The sequence below is a fragment of the Buteo buteo genome, chromosome 8 (assembly GCF_964188355.1).
Source record: "Buteo buteo chromosome 8, bButBut1.hap1.1, whole genome shotgun sequence".
Taxonomy (NCBI): Eukaryota; Metazoa; Chordata; class Aves; order Accipitriformes; family Accipitridae; genus Buteo; species Buteo buteo.
In genome coordinates this window covers 14672291-14697069 of record NC_134178.1, presented here as the reverse complement: position 1 = coordinate 14697069, position 24779 = coordinate 14672291, and the positions used below count along the sequence as shown (strand labels likewise).

Sequence of the window (24779 nt, the reverse complement as noted above, 5' to 3'; positions counted from 1 at the left end):
GGTTCTCAAATAAGCAAGAAGGTTTTTGATCTGTGTTCCTCTTCTCTTCCCTGACTCCTGTAAGCCAGAAGGATTTTAGTTATTGCTAGAGACAGTTCATTCACACCTTTAGAAAGGAAGCCTGGGAGCAGAGAGCTGCCCTGGACCCTGTACTGTATGTACCATTGAGCAGGTTGGAGCTGATCTACTCTGGATGCTGGGGCCCGATAACGCCAGTCCATTCTTCCATGTAACTTCTGACGGTGGGAGGTGACAGTGACACTTTGAGCGGCAGGTGGCACTCTTACAACAGCACGTAGACTAGAAAGAGTGGCTTTTGTTTTCCAAAAAAATCATCCTGTGCAATTTCCTGATCTTAGAGACATGTTAATTTCTAGTAAATAGCTTCCCCACCTGCCCCAGACTGTTGTAAGACATTGAAATAAGAATTTCAGATGTTTATTCCTAAAGTACAGATGAACCAGGGCCAAACCTAGAATTACATTTTCCTGCTTGGCAATGTTGCTGGATAAAGCTAAAGGAAATTGGTTTTGGCAGTTTTCTTAGTTCTGCCTGTTGAGGTTGTCATCTTTACACTTACACTTTATGTAATACTTTACTTTATATACTTAGCCTGTCTCCACCCCATGTAATAGTGTATATGGAAAACTCACAATTAGAATGAAATTGTGGTTGTTCTGTTAAAACAACATCAAAATCTACCACGTGTTTGTGTTGGGAAGGTTATTTCTTGCTGAAATAGTTTTCCTATATAGTTCTTTTAAGATGTATAGTTACAAACACTTTAATGTATTTAACTTATTCCTTTCCTGCATTTATGCTGATACTTTAAGTTGAACAAGTGACAATATTAACCCACCTACTTAAAAGGAGTGACTGTCTCCCTTTTTGAATGGTTATTTATATAATGACAAATCATGTCCTGAAGGCACAAGGTGCCACAGCGTACAAGTTTTTAATGCAGTTTTTCCATCAGCAGAGACTGGGCTGCAGCAGTTCAGTGGTGCTGTTTGTCACGTGACAGACTTCCCCCCCCCCCCCCCCCCCCCCATCAAAATTGGGCTTTGGAATTCTTATAAAAGGGAAGATGGTATAATGCAAACAATAAGTATATTCTCAAACTAAGAACTTTTGACTGATCTTCTTTTTCAGTGCCATTTTACACAATTCACAAAGATAAAGTAAGGGCATGGTTTTTCTAATCCAGGGAAGAGCCCAGGGAAAAACCACACGCAAAACAACTTAGAACTAAGTGCTCTTCCAATACCAACTCATATTCCCCATTTGACCAAAATACACTTGATGTTATTTCACATTCATCTTGCAATATTCATCCCACACCACCGCCTTGCATTGTTGTAGCACCATTTATTATACCTGAAAGACACTATTCAGTATTATATGACAAGTCCCATACCCTCCCCCCAGAATATATACACCATGTATAACCAGACTTAAGAGGTTTAAGAGGTCTTTAAAGGAATTTGGAACAAGTATTACAAAACAAAATGAGGAGAATTCCTTCAGGATTTGTTTGAAAAAAATTGGGGAAAACATGGTTGTTGAAGTCAGAACGATTCCCTGACAAAGCTGGCTGGCATGTAGGCTATTGCAAGGCAGGCGAAGTCTTACAAGATTTAGAGAACTGAAAGCACAAAACTACCAGCAGGGAGAAGGAAGTGAAGTGTTTTCAGTTAAAATAAGACATGGATAAAATTTCACTTTGCCTCTGAAGAATTTTGTCCTTTTTCAGTAAATCCTAAAGTGCTTCTCCTCTGGCTATTTACATCCTGCAGAGCTTCAGCGGGAAGTTCTCTGTGATGAGATGATCATCGTGCAGAAGGACAACAATGTTGACTTCAAACTCTGGAAGGGGGGGAAAAAAAAACGTTCCATATAAATCTGAGCAGTAGCAGTAGGGTGAGAGGCAGGCACTCCCTTCTCTCAGACACAGCACTTCACAGGACCTTCCTGTGGCAGGGATGAACACAGTATTCCAGGCAGAACCTCACCACAGGCATCCCAAACCATGGACCCTTCCTAGAGAACCTTGGCTCGTTCTATCTTTGGGATTCCTCTGGATTCATTTCGGTATCTCTGAAAAACTATGACACATAGTCTTGTGGACAACAGGCACAGTTCAGACATCCAAGATTAAAATGTTTGGGGAAAGATGCCTCACACCAATACATGTTGTTTACAAGTATATAAGTGGGAGAGTTGGGGAACGGACTCCTCCCCTGCTGTCAGCATGTAACATAGCCTTAGAATCCTGCATTATATATGGCCTTATGAAATTAAACACCAACATTTGATATACCTGCAAGCTCTAAAAAAAAAATTTAAAATAAAATCTACTCTTTAGATATTATATTGCGTTGTTTAAAACCAAAATCAGTGTCAGATCTATAATTGATACTAAATGGAGACAGAACATGAAGTCAGGTAGAGTTAATAAATGAAGAGAACCAGACATCAAAATAAACCAAAAATAATTGTCCTTTTTTAGAATCTTCCAAACTATATTAAGACTGTTCTTATAAGTAAAAGTAGATACTACACTAACAGTAGCCATTTGTTCCTGTGAATTACTATTCAATAGCTAGAAATGGCAAAAAGTAGACAGGAATATTATTTTGGGGAAAACCACTGTACACATCAGGTGCAAAAATGCTTTTGGGGGAACAGATAAACAGGTGGGCAAAGCTGAAAAAACTAGCTGTCCACATTCGTCCAAGATACACAGCAGAAAAGTAGGAGGAACTTCAGTTGGGAAGGATCCTAAAGGCAGGGAGTTGTAGCTTCAATCTGATACAATAAAATTAAAAAAAACCCAAACAAACAAACAAAAAAACCAAAACTAAAAACCCCCAACAGATTCCAGCAGGATGAAGGAAAGAAAAACAGGCTAGCAAAAAGAATTTTTGCAGTAATTATTTGAACAAGTGAGGAAAATCCTAAATTTCAGGTGTTTGTTAAGGAAAATGTTGGATTTTGGCAGCAATAAGCAGCAAGAAGCAGCTGGTGTAGGTCAAGAAAAACAAAGTCACATACAGCCTAAACTCACTACTTCTGACTCCGTACAGCAGGAGAATGGGAAACAAAAAGGAGAGGGAATGGAAAGGGGTTCTCCCTGGTGATGAAAAGAAGAAAGGGATCATCTTGGCATTGTATTCTTGGACTATTACTCAAATGTTTAATCACACATAATTTTTTTGGCAGAAAAACAGTTACCTGCCATTACACTGCTTCTCCTGTCCCTTTACCATGTAATTCTACTAGTCAGAAGTAGCTTAATAGTTGCACAACTGTTTTTAGTTACAAGTATTTGGGCTGTATTTTCCCAGTCTGTATGAAATACAGCAGACTGCAATCCTGTTCAGGAAAACTCTACAAGGAGATGGATGGATGATGCCCTTGGTTCTTCTTGCAGTGCTGACAGTGATTCAGTCCATTACCTGCCAGAAGCTAAAGTGAAACTAGAAACTTATCTCAGAAGAAAGACACCAACACAGCATAAAGTCCTACACACTCACCAACTTTGAAGTTTGTCGTTTCCAGGGTAGGGCAGGTGAACAACCTGGGAAACACCATGTATATAGGAATTGGTAGGCCCCGGCAGACATCCCCATCAGCAATCTGAATATTCTGTATCTCTGTGGCATCTCTGGCATAACCTTCTGCGCACCCTGGTGAAAACGGGAAATTCAGAGGGAGAGGAGGGGAAGGGAAGGAGAAGAGAAGGCAGTGGCCAAAATTTAAAACAAAGATACATGGGGGTTGGGGGCGGGGGGGGAGGGGGGGGGGGATATGTGTGGGCAAAACATTTTACCCTTTGACCTGCAAGTTTTCACCTTAGCACTCTGAGTTAAAGATCATAGACATTATTTAAATTAATGTTTGGACTGTTCCACCTGAAGTGCAAACCAATTTTTTGCAAGTCTTTTTAACTGCATGGCTTTTGACAATCTTTCACATTTAAGCTGAAAGTGTGCAAGTAGTAATTACTGCAGTCTACACGCATTCCGTTTACAGAGAACTTACCACAGGTTTCCACACGTACTAACTGCAGCTCAATACTTTTGACTGCAGCCTCCGCATTCTCCACTACCAGCTCCCCTGTTAGTGGCTGTGTAATGATACAGTTTGTAGAACTGAGATGACCTCTGATGAGAAATTTTGGAAGTGAAGCTCTCTGAAAAGGTTGGGGAGGGGGAAAAAAAAAAAAAAGAAAGAAAAGACACAGCTATAAGAGCAGACTAAGAAAAAAATACCTTACAGAAAGACAGTTATCAAAGTATACAGGAAATCCCCAAAAGTTGCCAGGTTAGGAACTCAGAAGTGCCTCATAAATAATATAACTCTTTTAAATATGCATCCTTATGCAGATGCATTAAGATATCTCTTGCTACCCTCCCCCCGACATACATCCCACCTACTCGTTCCATCCATGGGAGCACTTTTCCTGGGATGAACTGGGAAAACTTGGCTAATACAATTAACCCAGAAGCTGGGAACCGCGGGGTGAAGGAGGCAGGCTGGCAGGAACTAACAGGATGGTCAAGTTAAATCAGCTGGTAGTGCTCTACAGAACTGCATTCTGGTCCCATTTTGTTATGGATTACAATATAGTCTATCATTTCAGTGAGTTTCCCACCTTCTTAAGTTTCTCTCTCATGGCCAATATTGGGAGGGAAGGCAGGCATTTAAAAATCTTCATTTAATGCAAGATGTAGCACACTGCTTATGTACCAAGACACTGATTAAAAACAATTAATAAAGAGCTTAATTTGAATACAGGATCACACTTTTAAAATTTTCTTAACAGCAGGCATGTTTCCTACTTTTTAAGGAAGGAGCAGTAAGAATAGCTGATTAAGGATGACAGTCTATAAATCAGTTTCCATAAAAGACCAAAGCGGGGGTTTTGCTCCCCCTGCCCTCCCCTTTTTCAGGCCAGCAGGCATCACAGATACTCTCTGCCAGCAGAAAAACTCGTATGCCAGAAGCTCCAGTTACATTTCAAGTTCTGGCAGGAGGCATACTGAAACAGTCAAGTTTTCTACCCACATCTTCAGCTCGTATCTTCACCATCCAACTTTCTTCAAACTCTTTAAGCGACCTGCTCTAACCTTCCCCTTCTTTTGCAAGCCTTATTCTTCTCCCCCTCCTTAATTTTTTGTTATTGACATCTTTGATGTTAGCCCCTACCTTCCAACCATCTGTTCATACTTGCTTGTGGCTTCGGATTTCCTTGCCCATGTAACTGATTTTTCCCTTCTTCCAAACCAACTCTCATCACAAACTTTTGCTCCCAATCTGTTTGTTTTGCTTCTTAGTCCTGGCTGCCAGTAGCAATGGCAGAAAAGTTCTCCTCAGCTATTATTTAAACTGTTTCACTCAGATACCCAACACCTCTGCAGAATTTAGCTGTTCCACTCCAAACAAATCTTTGGGGGAAATAAAGAGAGAGTAATTTTCATATTTTTAGCAAACATGACCTCACTTAGGCATTTTCTAGCTTAAATAACAGAAGTTACATCCCTAACAAAACCACCCTATGAAATACTGACTCCTAATAATGCATTAGTAAAATGTTTTTTTATTGTATGATCCCTTGCAGGTTCTTCTCATCACCACTATTAGTAAACATGAACTTCCGTGCTTCGCAGAGACATCATATAGCTATCCCCAAAGTATAGTCGTCAGGAACCTAAGAGACAGAGATAAAAGGAACTTGTGGAACAAGAACTTGAGGCCATTTTCCTCAATCCTAGTCTACAAGACTTCTTTTTTTAAAGGTATATTTCCCCTAGAACCTTACTACTCTTGTAAGTACTCTTCATATTTTAATCCTAGCTAGGTCTTCTCTCATAGGACCTATAATTTACACTCTATTTCATAATCCTCCCCCCATAATGAGAATCAAGAACATACAAGCACATCTATTGTGGTTTTTCATCTAACCTCTTTGTGCTTTGCTTGGCTACTGCAAACCTCCTAATCGGTTTTCTGGTAGTCTACTAGAAATTATAGTTCAGTCACAATCTCCACACAAGCAGAGAATTAAAATTTTAATATTTTAAATATACCAGAGCAGTGACTTTTTCTACCTGTCCACCAGGTAGTCACTTCAGATCCATACATTCTTCTGAGACAGGGAGTGGAATAAACAAAAAAAAAAATAAAAAAATAAAGCCACCGCTTGTGCTACCATATACATTCAATACCATTCTTTAGAGAGCTCCACAATTAAATACCAAGATCTGCTGGATCAGAGATGTCAGAAGTTTTAGAACCTACTTTTGTGGATATGTACTTGAAATAGAGAAAGGCACAGGGTCTGCTACTAAACTTAAGAAATAGCTTTTAATGGACAGGACTTTCTCAAGATGTACACCACTGAGTCTTTGCTGAGCCAACGAGTAGAGTATCAAGATACAGAAGAGAAAGAAGAAACAGAAAATAATTTATACGGAAATGTGGTTCATAAGAAGAGCAGACTGCTGAGAGCTTAGTATTTAGCAGTAGTCTCAAAATTAATTTTACCACCAAGAATAGTTACTATATCCTCATTGTCATGGTTTAACCCCAGCCAGCAACTAAGCACCATGCAGCCACTCGCTTACTCCTCCCTTCTCCCAGTGGGATGGGGGAGAGAATCGGGGGGGAAAAGTAAGACTCATGGGTTGAGATAAGAACAATTTAATAACTAAAATAAAATAAAAATAATAACAATAATAACTGTAATGAAAGGGAATATAACAAAAAGAGACAAATTAGACTCCAGAAAAGACAAGTGATGCACAATGCAATTGCTCACCACCCACTGACCGATGCCCAAGCAGTGATCCGCCCCTCCCAGCCAACTCTCCCCAGTTAATATACTGGGCATGACATTCTATGGTATGGAATATCCCCTTTGGCCAGTTCGGGTCAGCTGTCCTGGCCATGCTCCCTCCCAGCTTCTTGTGCACCTGTGTGCTAGCAGAGCATGGGAAACTGAAAAATCCTTAACTTCGGATAAGCGCTACTTAGCAACAACTAAAACGTCAGTGTTACCAACATTATTCTCACACTAAATCCAAAACACACTGTACCAGTTACTAGGAAGAAAATTAACTCTTATCCCAGCTGAAACCAGGATACGTATATTTGGAAAAACATATGGTTTCAGTGTGCAGCAGTCTCCAGAGACACGAGAGACTGCTGGACACAACCTGCTCATCCTCTAACTCAGCTGGATTTAGAATTCAGCCATGACAGCTGGTTAGTTTTCTAGGATCACCTCCTCCACGCTCAGGAATGGTCTGTTCCAACACGCAAGAGTCAAGCAAAGGTAGGAAGAGACCTGCATGGATGAACAAGATGCTACTGATAAAATCATAAAAAGGAAGTATACAAAAGATGAAAGTAGGGTCAGGTGACCCGGGAGGAACATAACACTATCCAAGTGTGCAGGGATGGTTTTGGGAAAGCCAAAGCCCACCTGGAGTTAAATCAAGAGACATGAAAGGCAACAAATAGGGGCAATCTACGAATATACCAGCTGCAAAAGGAAAACGAGGGTGAATGTCAGCCTGCTACTGAATATCACAGGGGACCCAGTGACAAAAGACATGAAAAAGACAGAGGTACTTAATGTCTCCTCTGCCTCAGACTTTACTGATAAGATTTGCCTTGAGGAATCCCAGGCTCCTCCAACCACAGGGAAAGTCTGGAGCAAGGAAGAGTTATCCTTGCTAGAGGAGGAGCAGGTTAGAGAACATTTAAACAGACTGGATGTACAGTCAAGTACTGGATGTATACTCAAGTCCGCGGGACCTAATGGGACACATCCACAAGCGCTGAGGAAGCTGACCCATGTCACCGTGAGGCCAATCTTGATTATCTTTGAAAGGCTGTCATGAACAAAGAAGGTTCCTGAGGAACGGAAGATAGTAAATATCATTCTTCTCTTCAGTTAGGAAGATCTGAGTAACTACAGGCTCGTCAGTCTTGCTTCAATCCCTGGGAAAGCAATGGAGCAAATAACCCTGGAAGCCATTTCCGAACACATAAAAGACAAGAAAGTAATTGGAAGAAGTCAGCATGGATTTATGAAAACAAAATCATGCTTAACCAACCTGATAGCTGCCTATGATGAAATGACTAGCTTGGTGGACAAGCGGAGAGCAGTGGATACTGTTTATGTTGGCTTCAGCACTGTTTTTGATACTGTTTTCCCTAACAACCTTACTGACAAACTGATGGAGCACAGACTAGATGTACAGATTAGACGCTGAGGTGGACTGAGAACAGCCTGAACTGCTGGACTCAAAGGTCTGTGATCAGTAGCACAAAGTCCAGCTGAAGGCCAGTCACTAGTGGTGTACACCGGTGACTGGGGTTAATACTGGAACCAGTATTATTTCACATCTTCAACGATGGCTTGGATGGTGGGACAGAGTGCATCCCCAGCAAGTCTGCAGATAATACAAAATTGGAAGGAGTGGTTGGTGAACCAGATAGTTGTGCTGCCCTTTCACAGGGACCTCAACAAGCTGGACAAATGGACCTACAGCATCCTGAGCTGCATTAGAAAATGTTGCCAACAGGTTGAGGGAGGCAATCCTTCCCATCTCTTCAACACTGGTGAGACAAAACTGGGGATAGTGTGTCCAATTCAGGACTTCCCAGTACAAGAAACACAGACTTGGAGCAAGTCCAGCCTTTGTTGAAGATGGTTAAGAGCACATGACTTACAAGAAGAGGCTGAGACCTGGGATTGTTCACCCTGCAGAACAGAAGGCTCAGGGGGATCTTATCAATATGTATAAATACCTGATGGGAAGGAGTAAAGAAGATGGAGTCAGACTCCTCTCAGTAGAATCTAGTGAAAGGACAAGGGGCTATGGGAACAAATCAAAATAAAGGAAATTACTTTTAATTTATTTATTTATTAAGCCTGTGAGAGTGGTCAAACACTGTAACATTGCCAAGTGGTAGCAAGTCTCCATCCTTCGAAATATTGAAAACTTGACTACACATAGCCCTGAGCAACCTGCTCTAGATGACTCTGCTCTGAGCACAGGGACTGGACTTACCAATCTCCAGAAGTCCCTTCCAACCACAATGATTCACAGAATATGTGGAATAAGGTCAACAATAGCATGAACCAACCAAACAGCTGATTAAGAAGATCTGTTTTGAGAAACAAGTGGAAGAGCAGGTCTAAATTCAGAAGACTGGGACCAAGAACAATGGAAGACAAATTGGGGATGCAGAAGGGAGACATAAAGCAGGAAAGTAGTCTTACTAACAAAAAGAACACAACAGGAAAATCTGGAAAAACAGAACACAGGTTTTGGTGGACAAACAGAAACCAGTGTTCAGAAAGCTAAATGGCCAAGACAGCTACTACTGTTCATACAGGCTTCCCAAACCCACATGGGATGTAAAAAAAGGCATAACCAAGGATCAAAATACACATTTTTAAAGGATCTTGGCTACACATGGTACAGAATGTTTTCCCTTACCTCACTGCCATCTTTCACTCAGAAAAATAATAAAAAAGTTTAACCATTACTGAACAAAGTTCCACCTTACATTAGTCACCACTATCACAAGAGATCAGGCAGAATCACTTTATTGCTTACAAAAGCAAAAAAGGAGAAAAGGGAGGGGGGGGAAAAGTTGATTATCTGCAGGGCAGCATTTTATCATTCCTCTTGTTTTCATTCAATCACACAAACATTACATTTAAAATAAAGTAAGAAGAAAACCCTTACCTCTTTAACATTTTGCAAAGTTTCAGGAGTAATTGTGAAGTCTACTGGGCTTGGCATCAGTTTCCCTTTCTGTGACTACAAGTAATGAAAGAGTTAAACTGTTAACTATGATTTACAAAACACACACAGAGAATATTAAAAAAGACAACAAAGTCAAGCAACTGTTGCACATGTTAGTTTCCAGGACTGTCTTCATACTGAAAGTATGCATCTATGTAATAAAAAGCCTGAGATTTCCTGCCTTTGTCATTAAATAACATTACAATACTGTCTAAATACAAGTCACAATACATCACAAATCTGAACTGTAGAAACAGAACTGTGTCAATGTTTGGTTACTTTGTGTTTGCCATTGCAGTAAACCACAAGATCTCCATTTGTCAGTTTTTGGCATAAGCTCTACCTACACTGAAGAAAAAAAAGAAAAAAAAAGGCGGCAAACAAAAACAAGTAAGCACCACAAGTAAGTGGCTGAATGGGCCCTGACACCTGCCAAGATGGCAGCCTGTACTCTGCATCAGAAAGGCAACCTTCACTTACCATTCACCAACCTCTCTCCATCCTTATCTCAGTGAGGTGCACCTGTCTTTTCCCTACATATTTAGAGTAAGTGGCCAGCACAGCATCAGTTATGAAGGACCCAATTCTATGTAACTTGGAGTTGGCAGAGCACACCACCACCAATGGGCTTAACTTGAACTCTTAGTTAGGATCTACCCTCACTACTTAAGAATTCAAAATAACTTCTGCTGCCCAACTGCAAGATGGAAGATGTTAGCAAAGGATTGACTGCATTTTCCCATAAGCGACAAATTCTGGCAAAGAATAAGGTTAAGGGAAATGGTATGTTGAGCACTGACAGTGAGAATTATATGTTCAGTAAACCCTCATTAATTCACCCTGACTGAGAGATTCATGATTTACTGACTTGTGATCTACGGAGTGCTGTAGTGGGAACAAGAAATAAAACCAGGAAACTGCGTAATATGTAATTTGTTCACTATTTTGACAAGTGTGGCTTACTTATAATGTAATAATGGACCAATAAAACATAGCATAATATATTTTAGAAAATAATGACATTTTTACCAACAGGAGTTCTTTATACCACCTAGCTAAATCTTTAGAAAAGGTACTATAGAACTAAAATAACATATTTCCACCATTATTCATAAGTAAGACAAAAGAGTCTAATATTTTACTGTCCTGTTAGAGTTCAAAGGAATGATACAAACAGTATGTTCTAGCAAGTTATGGGTGGAAAAAGAGATACTTAATTAGGCCAGCACAGTCTGTACTGACATCAGATGCTCTGGCCATCAGTACAAGTCAATATAAACTAAAAAACAATCTGATATAAGAACTTCAAATAACAAGCAGCAAAGCATTTCTTGTAAGACAATCAAATCTCATCCCACAATGATATCTCCACAGGAGAAAGGCTGTCTCCATGTTGCTAACCACAGGATATGGATATTTGTTAACCTAGTTATCTTAGCATATTGCCAACCATGGACTTACTTAACAGCAAAGGTGATTGAGCTGACAAGCTTCTTATTTCCAACTTTATGGAGGCCCAGTTTTGATACTTAGAGTCAGGGCTCTAAATCATAATTAGTCATCTGAAGAACAGAAATCAGGTGTTTTCTCTTCACCATGAACTCCCATTTCTAGGACAGGCATTGTGGGTGCCCGGAACCTTTGGCTAAGAAATGCTCAGATAATCTGAAACAAGTGTTTAGAAGAATGCCATATTTATCTAACCACACGATTGTTTTGGAACTGAAAGGATGAATAAGAGAGTAAACTCAGTGCAGTATAAAAACATCTTATAATCAAAATCCTCCTTTCATTTAAAGAAAATAGTACAAAGAGAGATGTTATTCTAATCAGAAGCAACTGACACCCTAGCTCTTATGAATATTTTTGTTTTGAGGCTAGCTTCCTTTACTCATACATATCCTGTGTGTTGCTATTACAAATTACCTAGTTTTACTTGGTTTTCTAGCCTTACTGCCAAACTTCACTTAAAGTGGGGAAAAAAAAAAAAAAAAAGAAGTCTCACTTTGTATAGTTAATACAAACCATACTTACCAGTGAGTGGACAATGAATTCACAAGTCTTAGTTAGGTCTTTTGCCAGCAGAGAACGTCGCATATCACACCGTAGGGTATACTGGCAAGAATAGGATAGCAGGGAAAAAGAAGAGAGCCTTAGTTAAGATTTCCTTTCTCTTGCTCAACTTTTCATCTTTTTATTGCCTATGTGCAGAATGTTACTGTTATTAATATTTAAGGCATCATTTAGAACGGATTAGTAGGCAACATACATACTAGTGATGGGGGGAGGGGAAGGAGATAAGAGGTATACAATGAATTTGGATGCTCCCAAATGAAACCTGATTTTTCTTTGTGTTTACAGCCCCAAAGTCATTTGCAAATGCTTTCCATATCTTCTGTGTTATGTAACGACCTATGAGATTGAGGGACTAATTCACTGACGGAGAACAGTATTCTTGTATGGCTTCAGCATCCAAATTTCATTCAGTTAAGAGTGATTATGGTATTGCTTTTCACCATACTTTGGATAAGTGATTATCAATAGGATATATTCACAGCCCCTCTAATTTTAAATTTGTTTTAAGACTGAATTTAATAGCGGTAACAGTTATACGCATATTTAATGGGTAACTGTCTTTAACCATATAGCTGAACTTAAAAGCAGCAGCATGCTGTAAAGTCAGGCAAAAAGGTTGATTTTGCTGTTCACTGTTCAAAATTTTGCTGCTATTTCCTGCCCTTTCTCCCCTAAAAAGGGAGCAATAAACCAGTGACTGAAAAATAATATGACCTTGGTTATCAGAGTAATCATACACTTCAGCATCATAGCCTTTCAATGTCCTCACAAGACAGGGAATTTGTTGGGGTGGGTTTTTTTGTTTTGTTTGTTTTGGGTTTAATTCCTTCTTTACCAATGATGAATTGGCAAAAACAGGCGCACAGACTAGGGACTCAGCTTCGTAACTTCTAGTTCATGGTGTCTCTCTGCACATAACCTGAACGTGCATGGAAGAACAAGACTGGGGAGCATATCCCTTTCCCCATCACAGACTACGGTTTCCACTGAAGTTGATCGCTGTTGAGCAAACCTTCTATCACTGCACCACACTTCGCTCAGACCAGGGAACACAGTGCAATGAGGCAACAGGACCACACAGGCCTTGCAATTTGGCCCACAGCCTCCCCATCAGTGTCTAATTAGAAAGTCTCTGCACGAGAACAGAGACTTGAATCTTGATACTGAACCCCCAGCTAACATACTAATACCTAGATCAAGAAAGAGAGGCTTGCTTTTAAACTGCACAAGACTTGGACAGAGGTCTAGGAAGTGTTTCTTAAACAGCGCCTCAGCACTACATTTTCCTCTTCAGGAGAGCAGGACTCTCAAAGGTTGGCTGAAATCTAATGATTAACCTTTTAATTACATTTTATCCCCAGCTTGTAAAGAGAAGCTATGTAGATGAGGGGGAATGACAAAACAAAACAAATATTCACCATTAAAGTATACCTTAAAACAACTGATATTGATCATTGGCAATTTATCTGGATTACGGAAAGCAACTCAACCAGTTTTGCACCATTTTTGACATACCTACCACAAACAACAGATGTTACATTAGGAAGAAAGCCAAGACTGAAAAAAGATATGGGAAGTACTTAAAATAACATCTGAATGTAGACAAAAAAGAAGGGAATTTTTCTCTTAGTTACTTCTGATAGGCTAGTAGGTGGGTGGTTTTTTGCGGGTTTTTTGTTTGTTTGTTAGGGTTTTTTTAAATCCCAGACTGTAAAAGAAGACTTTCAGTTCAACTAAATAGCTAAGTTTTATACTTTGTCATCAAATCCAACACTCTCATCAGTGAGCCACAGGTAGGGGGTGGGGGAGAGGTTTTATAACCCAGTGATTCTTTATCAGCACTGGCCTGAAAATTTTCGCATTTAGTGGCTCCTTCAACTTCCTTTAAGAAAAAAACCAACCCAAACAAAAAACCACTCCTCAGTAAGAAAAAACATTGTCTAACACAATATATTCAAGAGATGGCTGAAGAAGACTTTCCTTCAAAAAAAAACCAAAACCCCAAACAAATGAACCCACCTATGGTAAAACAATTTTTAACCAAAAAAGGTCAAATTTCAAAACTGTGTTTCCACAATATTGTTACAAGCACGTAGTACATACAGATTTGGGCAGGAAACGTTACCACTCATCTCCACAGGAAAGCAAACAATTCGTATTTTTGAAGATGCTACAAGCTTTCAACACTTTGGCTTGAGTCTCCATTACGAAATTACTCAGCCACATTTCTTTTGAACAAAAGGACACTGTGGTGCAGTCTTTTTTCATGAAGGGAATGGATGTAGTTGTCTACAACATAAGGAAGGATCAGATATACGGTACAGTAGAACTGACAAGGTATTTCAGGCAAGACATCTTGTTACTGTTCCGTTTATGCCATCATTCTTTAAAGATTTACTTCCATAATCCATATGGAAGGCCTGAAACAGCGATGGAAAGACTTCCTCTAGTTAAGAGGACACTTCTCACAAATCAATGCAGGAAAACAGGCTCCGAACACTACATAGCTTTGTTCACACAGGACTTATCCCTGTATCTTCAAATGGATCTGGTAAGTCAGTACACTTAATTTTTAAATATTTAAGTATTATTAGCAGTAATTAGTTGTCTACTATGCTAACAAAGTCTCACTGGTACTAGGTTAACAGTACACACACTTGTATCTGGGCGTGTACTACTATATAGATTATCTACAAAACAGTAAGTGCAACTAGATGAAAACATCACCCTGTAAGACAACTGTGTAAGATTTAACAAGCACGGCAAATACTTTTTATCCTTTCTCAACCCAAAGGCCCTCTTTCCAGTATGCTTTTAATTATCTCTTGTACATCCCATGTTGCATCTGATCAGTTTCACTACCATCAACTATTTCCAATGAAAAAATCAAACTTGCTGGAAAACAAAAGGGAACAGACATCACAACAATTTTTTAAAAGCAACATTATATTGATGGGATTCCGAGATCTCAGGATGGTTCCTTCGCCACATTTAAGAAGTGTTATCACCTGTGGAAAGTGTTGACTCCTAGAAACTGGAACTGAAAAAGGCAACTAGAAACTACCTACAAACTAGTACTGAAAAGGTTAACATGTACCATGATTTTTAAACTTAAGTTATATCTAGAAAATACAGTACAAACCAGAAGAATGCTATATTAATATAGGGAAGCTTAAAAGCTACTTACTTCAAAGGATCTCTAACTTTCTGCTCATTCTTCAAGTTGAGAAAAGAAAACATGTTGCACTATGAAAAGAAAACTTTATCATAAAACTTTATCCTCTGCTTCCGTGGAATAAGAGATGCTTTAGAATAACAGATAACAAAATTTCAGATTTTCTTTACAGATATGACTGCCTTACCTGAATGTTAACAAAGACACCATGATATGTCTCATACAGAACTTTGTTCCCCTTCATATGCAATGGAAATTCAAATGGAATTTCTGTCTTGCCGCTGGGAAGTTTCCCTGGTTTTACCATTTCAATAGTGCTGTTAATAATCTGAATAGGCTGCAAAGATAAATATTAAGAGGTTTAGGTTGAAGCAGAGTGACAGCCCCATCATTTCAAGAACCAACACCATCCACTAAACTCTAATAGACTTCCTGAATTTCCAGAAACTCAGCTATTTCTTCATGACACGCAGCTCTCCAGTCTTACAATGAAGAGAAATACTAAGAATGCTTTCCTCAAGAAAACAATTTGTGATCTATTTTATAGTTGTATCATACTAATGACCAAACATATTTAGAAAGCTAAACAGCAGAGCCTCAAGTGCTTTGGAAAGTGGAGTTCCATTTTCTAAACTATAACCCTTAAAAGTAGCAGCAGGAATCAACAAGTATGTGTGCTAGTTGAGCAGTTAGCCATTCTCTCCTACCTTCCTCCCAGCCTTTTCCCACCCTAAAGATCTATATTTAGGGCTAGTCTCTCACTGGAACAATGGTTAACTATGATTCAACTGGGTAAGCCTGCTTGAAGATTACACTTTTCTCTCAGGAGTTTTACTATTATTTTCCCTCTACTAGACAGGAATAAGAAAATCTATTGCTTCTACTGGTTTTTTTCTGTTTTTCAATCATTCATGGGCAGATTATTCATACTGTAAACAAATTAACTATGATATAATTGAAGACCTTAAAAGGCCCTGCACCAAGGCTATCCTAACTTAAGCAAACTGTTTTGCAAATGTAGCTATACTGCCTCTAGATAGAGCCAGCCTTGCTTCAATCAGTACAGCCACATTTGTATGAAGCCTGAGATAACTTGCCCTGCTAGATTCCAAACCGCACACTTCCAAACCTGGAGAGCAGTACACAGGCCTTCCAGGTGCTCCGCAGTCAAACAGTCTCTGTACAGCCTCATACTCCACAGAAAATCGGTGCAGGTCCTATACCATGCCTAGCAACACACAACCTCAATGGTCTTCAGAGAAACTATTGTGATAGTAACTGATCTGGCACAAAAGTCCAATTAAACCCAGTCACTTACAAAAAAAAACAAAAACAAAACCCCACCTTATTATTTTTCTTTAAATCATGGTCCTTCAATGTATTGTCCAATAATCATACTATTTATGTTACTGTATTTCAGCCCTTAAGAAAACTCTCCAATCAGTGCAAGTTCCTCCCCCAAAATGTCATCATAAATCACTAGATAATGCTGAGCATTTCTCTGCTTTCTATCATTTACATACCATGAAGTGCTATAACTACCTGAGAGCCATTAAGGAAAGAGTTGAGAAAAGAGACAGAGGTTTTGTGCTAAAAATATTCGTGTGCACAGGTCTTACCTTGACAGAGTTATAGAAAGCTTCGAACACACCCACACTTTTGGCACTAAGCTGCAGATTTACTGATCCTTCCATTGTTAACGAAATACCCTGGTGCTGGACTGTGTCCTTACTTGTTATGACCACGACTCCAGAAAGAACTTCCTAATAGGAAAAAAGACAAAATGAAAACATTTGTTTAAATAAATTTCTTCTACAGCTGTTACTCAGACAGCATGCTGATTTTCAAACGCAAGAAAACTGTTCCCAAAGAACAGTCTAACCTTGTCAGAAAAGACAAATACTGATAATGAAAGCAATGTGAGGAAGATACCTTTGTACTTCTAGTTTGTTTTCTTTAAAAATATTCTCCTCCTCCTTGCAGAAGTACTAATCTGAGCTTCAATCTCCTTCCAAAGTTTCAAGATCTTCCCCTCCAGGAACATGAAAAATATCCTCACAAACAACTAACAGGTCACTTGGTATCAGACAAGTTCCATTTCACATGTTAGAATGAAATCCCAGGAGGATTTTTTCTACGAAGAGTGAGACAGTCAGCCATGGGAGATGGAAGAGGAGGCACAACTGTAAAAGCGATGGCTAAGCTGAGGATAAGACTCACCTCAAGAGTGGAGTGGAATATATTTTAAATAAGTAAACAGTTGTTCTGCTACACAAGCAAATTCCATGCTACCTGGGAAATAGTGTATATGAATCGAAGGCACAAGTTGTATGACTCAAGAGATGCATCACTTACCCCATCACTTACCCCAAGAATGTTTTGTCTACAAAACTCTATTTGCACAAGAACACTGCATCTTGGAAGTACCAACTTAGAAATTCTAACACTGAAAAAAAGATTAGCTGCAGGAGAGCAATACACAGTTCATTTTACATACCCCATAGTTTATCCTTCCCCTCTCCTACAACAGAGAATCCACTCCAATCCAGAGCTCCACGTCAAACATTCATACACATCTGGAAATAGCAGCAAGTGATTTGAGAACCTGAAGAAAGTTTCTTGGGGCTAACCTTCTCTTCTGCTCGATGGTAATGCTCTCTGCACCTTCACCAGGCTTGCAAACTAGACACCAAACTACAGATCACTCCAACCAAAGGATAATTCAGACTGCCCACTCTACACTCAGCCAGTTAAAACCAGTCTAGTTATGTACATCTCTGACAGACGCTATTTGAATTTTGCCAGCCTTTTGTCTTTACTAGTGGTACAGGATGACAATATAGAAAATGGGTCAGGCAGTTTAAAGCAGAACAGGACAGCAGTAGAACATCAAGCATCACAACGAAGGCTGACACACTGCAAGTCTGAAAAGAGGACCTGCAGCAATTGGGAAATGCCAGGAACAGGAGGCACAAGCACAAAAGGACAGTGAAGAAAAGCTGACCTAAATACTGTACTGCTTTGCTAACAGGCTTTAATTAGTACAAGCAATTAGGTTATTGCTTTGAAAAATGAGTACAGCTGAACTATAAGAAGCAAGGACAATCCTGAACATAAAAACCGCTTTAATAAATGAGAACAATCTCCCACCACACAGCAACAACCTATTCCAGAGCTATTGCCTACATACTTTCACACGATAAGGGTGTATGTATTTGGGGCAGAAAGGAGAAGAATTACTTGAAGTTAAATATTAATTTTTCTTATAACATTCAATGTCTCTTAAGAAATGAAAAAACACCTCAAAAACACTTTCTAACAAAAACTTTTAAAGGTCACTAATGTGGGGGAAGGGAAGTATCATGAAAAAGATGCTGTAATATTTTCTTAAACTGTTTATATGCAATCAGATTATATTTCTGTTTGATATGTGGCGGGAAGTCGGCTATGTCTCTTCTGGAGAAGAGCTACTTTGTCCTTTTTTGTGTAAAACCAGGGTCCCCTCTAAAAAGAAAGGTGTCAGTATACTTGTCCTTCTAAAAAGTACAAATCAAAGAACATATGCATACCAAGATGTTCTAATCCTTACAGTTAGCACACAATTTATGAGAAAACTTTACTTTTGCAAAACATTTGCAAACATGTACCATTTGTTAAAGTTACGTGGCATCACTTCATACTAAACTAGTATTGTTTTCAGTCCATATCAAAAGGGGTTCATTTACCTTTAACACCACAAAACTAAAGGCGTACAGAAAGTCACCACTGGAATTAATCTCCACGAACTACAGTAGTAGTACACAGTACTACGTAGTAACTTACAATTAGTTGCTCTTACTTTTTACCTTCTCCCTTACTAAGAGCGCCGCTTGGCAAGGCGGAACTAAGCTAATAGAGTTCTACAGAGAATTATTAATCTAAACAGAGTATCCATGCACAGGAAGGCCAGTGTATTATGTGAAACAGACAGAGAAGCAAGGTACATATGTTAAACTGCAAACAAAATATTCTTGTGAGAAGACTGTCCCAGGTTAATGATCCCAAACAAGCCTTTTAGCTTTCTGTTGTCAGTTCCTTACCATTCAGATACACACATGAAACTGCATGGAAGACTGACACTTTCAAAGTTTCAGTCACTTTCAAGGTCACAACTAAGATGAACTCCTACTTCATCTGATCCAGCAGCACAATCCCTCGTTTCTCTAGTTGTGGAGCAGAGTTACGCAAGTCTGGCTGAGGAGAATTTGGAATGATCTTCAATCAATAACATGAAATGGTACATAACACACATCACAGAACCTCTTCTTGAGAGTCCTAAGTCACATCTAGACTTCTGACTGAATTAGACAGCTATTCAGTATTTATAAACTTTATGTAAAGACTGGAAGGATCAAAGTACCCAACATACCATCCCATAAATTGTTGGAAAAAATTACTTTTAGTGTTAAAATATATACTAATTCCAACCTGACTGTTTACACTGTCAGGTCTGTTTCCTACATTCAGGAGCTAGAAAAATAATTTTACCTAGATATTACGTATTTTCAGATTGTATCTAATCACTTGACAGCATCCCAGATAAGAAAAATTAGCCTTTTTTTTTTTTCCCCCAAATGCAAGGCAGCTTTGAAAAAATAACAAACAAACCTCAAAGCAGGTTTTCAAGACCACTTGAAATCTGTCATCACACTTTGAGGTGTTAACAACAGCAAAGGACATCATACCTAATGCCATACGGAAATGCCTAACATTTCTCTAGTTCCATTTGATATCTACTCTACATCTACGGATTAAGCTCTTCCTTATTTTGGTAGAACGGAAGTCCATGGTCAGTTGGTTACCAACAAGACGCCTTAGGTTCCTTTTAGATTCCACTTTCCACATTACAGACATTCACTTTCAGGACAAAGGGCAAACATTTGGCAATTTAAAAATTCACATATAAGTTCACGTAAGTCACATTTACTAAATATTCCTGATCATTTTCTTCCACAGCTATTCCTCTATGCAAGCCACCTGCAAATCTTAACTAAGTATTCTGATTATTTAGAAAGAAACTGACCACATGCAATAGAAAAAGTCTGCTAGACCCAACTAACCAGTCATTAGATGCTTTAAAACCTCATGCTCAGATTTACTAATTAGTTTGCTTTTTTAGAAAAAGGCCTCCTTATGGGCAAATTCTAACTTACGTATATTTTGGACTCCCTTGTCATTAAAAGTCTTGGCCAATGTTAACTATGGCACCTTTCTCTGTATAATGCATTTTTCAGGCCTTTCAGCCTAGAATTCTTTTAATTATCAATCTCAGACTAACTGTCACAGTTACTCCAGTCATCCTGTTTAGGTTTTCTAAATAAAACGCATCATTAGTTGTGTCTGTCCCTTCATTCTTCTAGCATTCCAGAGTTTATTAAATGAGCCTCAATGGCTCAAGAATTCTTCATCCAATTAAAGAAAAAAAAAAAAAAAAAAAAGAGTCTCCCAAACACAGATCTTCTGTTCCTAGGAACTTAAACACAATTTTGCTGCAATAAGCCTTATTTTGCTATTATAGGACATGCTATTAGGATCCATTTTATTGCCTTTTTGTTCTTAAATCCCCTATCAATTTTATTTTTCTTAACAGTGCTACTAGTCTCTTGGTCCAAGAAGTGGCCAACTTGTTTTTTTACTCACAACTTAAAGTAATCTGTTTAAACCAGCTTTTCTCAAGTTGAAGTCTGGACAAAATAAAGGTCTTTGTTTGCTTAGTTCCTCCAGTTTCTGATGATTATAACTAATGAATACAGAAATTGCTTACTGTTTATCACAGCATGTTATTTTAACCAACTTCCTTTTTAAAAGCAGGAACACAATATCAGGCTTGCATGATGCATGACTATTTTACAGATTTTGTGTCTAATTTCTCCCAATTAAAAAAGAACAGTCAATGCAGAAGCAAAGAACAACTAAAAAGAACAAAACAGCTGCCTACTCAACTACCTAGAACTAAAGAAAGTTTTAGGAAGTGAAGTAACTTCCACTTGGCATAGGAGATTGCTTTGCAACAATGAAAAAAATGCTTGAATTGAGCTGGATTTAGTATAACCAAGGTCACTGTACCAGGATGAGAAGTAGTCTGACCCAAGCCAAGACAACGGGGAACAGTATTTGAAGGCTCTGTTATATGATATTTCAGCACCAAAGAGAAATTTTAAAGATCTTGGCCTGATGGGGAAAGCCTATAATGAAACATATATATCACTCTGACCTTACAAAAAGCAAAAAAGTTTTTCAGCCTTAATTTTCCTGGTCAGCTATTTACTTTAGACACACACTTATCTTCTCCACTCACCAGCCTTCTCATATGTACTTTCAACAATATCTTCCCCTAACGACTCAAATTCAGTTCTTCAATAAAATTAAAGGTAAGTTTGCTAGCTTTCAGAGTTCTTCCCTAGAAGTTTATATTAAAAACTCCTGCACCTTCAGGGCTTTATTTAGTACGGAATTTACCATTAAGAGATTCTCAGAACAGTTACTTGTTAAATATTGGCGTCTCCTTTATTTGTTTCCCCTCATCCCTTCCCTCTTGGGGGAAATGTGATGCATAGCAAACACACTCAACAGTTGTAAAGATACTGGTTGACATACACGCAACAGATCGAGGGATGCCAATTGCTAAAAATCCCTGAATATTGCACCCAGACTTTGCACTCTCAAGAGGTACAAAACCAGAGCTTGAATGGAAGAATCAGCAGCCATTGCCATTACCAGTTCTTTGGTCTATTGTCACCTAAAATCACAGGCTGAGATCTTTTAGACTCTTCTTCAGCCACCCCACTTTATTTCGTTCATCCAGGTATGTCTAATCTCTCTTCTGTAGGCCATCCAGCACAAGACCATTCTGATACTGATTGTTAAATATTGTCTGTTCTACTCTATTTGAGAAGACATTCATAAGAAAAACAAAAAAGGATGACCATGATTGAACAGATAGATTCTAAAATTATTCTTAGTTACTTTTCTTGAGTGTCACGTCAACCAAATATTATCCATTTCCCTGATCTGGCTTACTGCATAGCCAATCCTGTCAGCAGAAGAAAGGCAGCAGAAATTAAATGGCTAGGGAGGTGACTGGCACTGTGGAGTTACGCTGGATTAATCATGGTCTTGGGCAAATTATCACTTCGAAAGCTCAGTAACGTTTTAGTAATTTTTTGTGCTATTATAATGTAATAAGCATAACAACAAGACTATTATGCCAGTGCATAATTTAGACATCACCTTCTTCCATATCCAAAGGCAGCTTTAAATAGTTCAGAAAACAAAAGATCGAATCTAGCCACAGTATCCCTATTGCCTTCAAATGGATAGCTAGACATATATACTGGGCTGAACTAGTGTCTTTACTAAAGGAATCCCTTCATTTTCAAGTAGCATTGATGCAAGCGTATTTTGGGATGAAAGTTGCCATAGATCAAAGGTATTATTAGCATAGCTAACGTCACTGAAGTATACAACAATCAGTAAACTTCTAAAAAAAAACCCCACAAACCTGCATATATTCCATGCCTAATTAAAGAGAGATTTGTAATTCTTTTCTGTGCCTGTGAAACTTCTATTAAAAATTCATGTTGTACTTCTAGTATACAGCTCTTTCATCACTGTGGTTTCACATCACTCAGACCTCCAAATTTCAGGCCTAGTTAATGAACTAAAATTATAAACCTTTCCACACGGAGTTAAAGCGGAAGCAAACAAACAATACTGACAGATTTACGAACCATAAATACCTTATCTAATTTCAGCTTAAAGACAGAAGAAATATCCGTTTCATGTATTAAAAAAAATAAAAATCCCATTTAGAGTGATATAAAGCAAGCCAAGTGAAGAAACAGAAAATGGGCACAACATTATGATGCTGAAATAAATAACTCGGATCCTTCTAATGACGTGCATTAACAAAACAATGTGAAAGCAAGATACAGAAAGTAGTCTTTACCACTACGACACCATTCCTAAAGGGATGTGTTGTTCACAAACTGATAATTTAGCTTTGTGAAAGTTATTCTCTAGATGATTTGACAACTGCAGAACAGATGCTGTACACCCTTCCATTCAAATCCATTTAAAGCATTTTCCAGCACTAAAAACATTCAATAAATTGAAACATGCTTTATACACTGTAACAGCCAAACTATGGGAAAGCTGTGTGTGAAAAGGATTTTTAGATTTTTATAATACAAGTGTGTAGCTGGATAGCAAAAGAAAAAAAAAGACCTGAAAAGTTCTGCTTAAACAATACAATATTTCTAGACAAAGTGATGAAAATAAATCTCAAAAACATGAGCCAGGTGATTTTTACTTTTTTTTCCCTAACTGCGCTTGAAGTCTTCAACAATGGAAAAAGGCACAGCATTTTTTCAAGTAGCTGCAAAACTTGAAGGATGCACAATCACTCTATCACTATCAACAACGACGTCAGTGAAAAAAGTTAAGAAATCAGAGTCCTGCCCAGTGAAAAAAACCCTTTAGATCTGCTCCTGCCCAAGGAAATCCCCTCTCGGGTACAAATGACACCTTAAGACACTTTCAGGTTTCTCGCAGAGCGTAGAAACGGGACAAGACTCTCTAAGAGTGGCCGCACCCGCGTACGGTATGACAGCATCAGTCCTGCTGTAACACACGAGCGTGCACAGCTGAAGCGACACTACCCCACAGGTGAACGCCAAGCTGTCGTGTCTCAGGGGGCCTCGCTCCTTCTTCCTTCCTCCTCCCCCCCGAAGCCCTGCCGCCCTCCCCAGAGGCAGGTCAGCGGTACTCCCGCTGGCTGGGGGAAAGGGAAGGACAAGAAGCGGGCCTGAATCCCAGGGGCTTTGGCAGAGGAGGCCAGCGGGAACCCGCGGCGTCCTCGGCAGGGGGGGAGGGAGAGGTGGTGGAGAGGGAAAGCCCCGAGCAGGGGCAGAGCCGGAGCTGCCCTCCTGCGCGACGGGCAGCGGCAGCCCGCCAGCCCCGCCGCCGCAGCCCCACCACCGCGGCGAGGAGCGGCGCGAAGCGGGGCGCCGTCACTCCAGCGGGGGAGACGGCAGAGGGCCAATTACTCCGCCTTCCGAGGAAGCGCCCCGCCGCCTCACGGCAGGCCGGCACCGCCGTGCAAGTCCCAGCGGAAAGCCAGAGGCCAGGACGGGCGGACGGCCTCCAAGCCGACCCGGGGGCCCGCAGCACCGGCGGCGGTTGGCGGGCGGGGCCGGGGCCCGCACTCACCCCGCAGCGGTAGACCTTGTTGGCCCGCTTGATCTTGATGTCCAGCGCGGTGCCCATCGCCGCCGCCGTGCGCTGTCACGTGGCGGCGGCGCGCCCCCACGTGACCCGGCCCCCGCAAGAGGAGGGAGGCCTTCCTCAGCCACCCGCTTCCGCCGGCAGGGGCGGGGGCCGGGCCGGTCCCGTGAACATCCGGGTCTCCAGCGGCGTCATTTCGCAGCTGGTGACTCCGCTTCCCGCTCGGCTCCGCCCGCTTCCTGGTAGTCACGGCAACGGGGCGGGGAGGGGAGGGGAGGGGGCTTCCCGCCGGGCATGCCGGCGCCTCTCCGCCGCCGCGGGGGCGGAAAGGCGGGTGGAGCCGAGAAGCGGGTGAGGCGACACGCCCCGGGGACTACAGCTCCCGGCGTGCTCGGAGGGCCGGCGGGGCCCGCTGTGTGCGGGGGCGCCGCCGC

The 24779-nt window shown here is 40.2% G+C and overlaps 1 protein-coding gene across 2 annotated transcripts; it reads right to left on the bottom strand.

Moving 5' to 3' along the window:
• Positions 1 to 81: 81 nt before the first annotated feature.
• VPS26C (VPS26 endosomal protein sorting factor C) lies at positions 82 to 24517 on the bottom strand. Of its 2 annotated transcripts, none has more exons than XM_075033717.1 (8): positions 17014 to 17227; positions 16701 to 16844; positions 15269 to 15418; positions 11865 to 11945; positions 9771 to 9845; positions 4045 to 4195; positions 3537 to 3689; positions 82 to 1866 (listed from the first exon to the last, which is right to left on the bottom strand). In XM_075033717.1, the coding sequence occupies exons 2-8, from the start codon at positions 16773 to 16775 to the stop codon at positions 1784 to 1786; spliced, it is 768 nt and encodes a 255-aa protein (XP_074889818.1). In that variant the 5' UTR covers positions 16776 to 16844; positions 17014 to 17227; the 3' UTR covers positions 82 to 1783. The 2 variants fall into 2 exon arrangements, with proteins under 2 accessions (XP_074889818.1, XP_074889817.1); XM_075033716.1 differs by lacking the exon at positions 17014 to 17227 and adding an exon at positions 24331 to 24517 and having other exon boundaries at positions 86 to 1866.
• Positions 24518 to 24779: the final 262 nt, after the last annotated feature.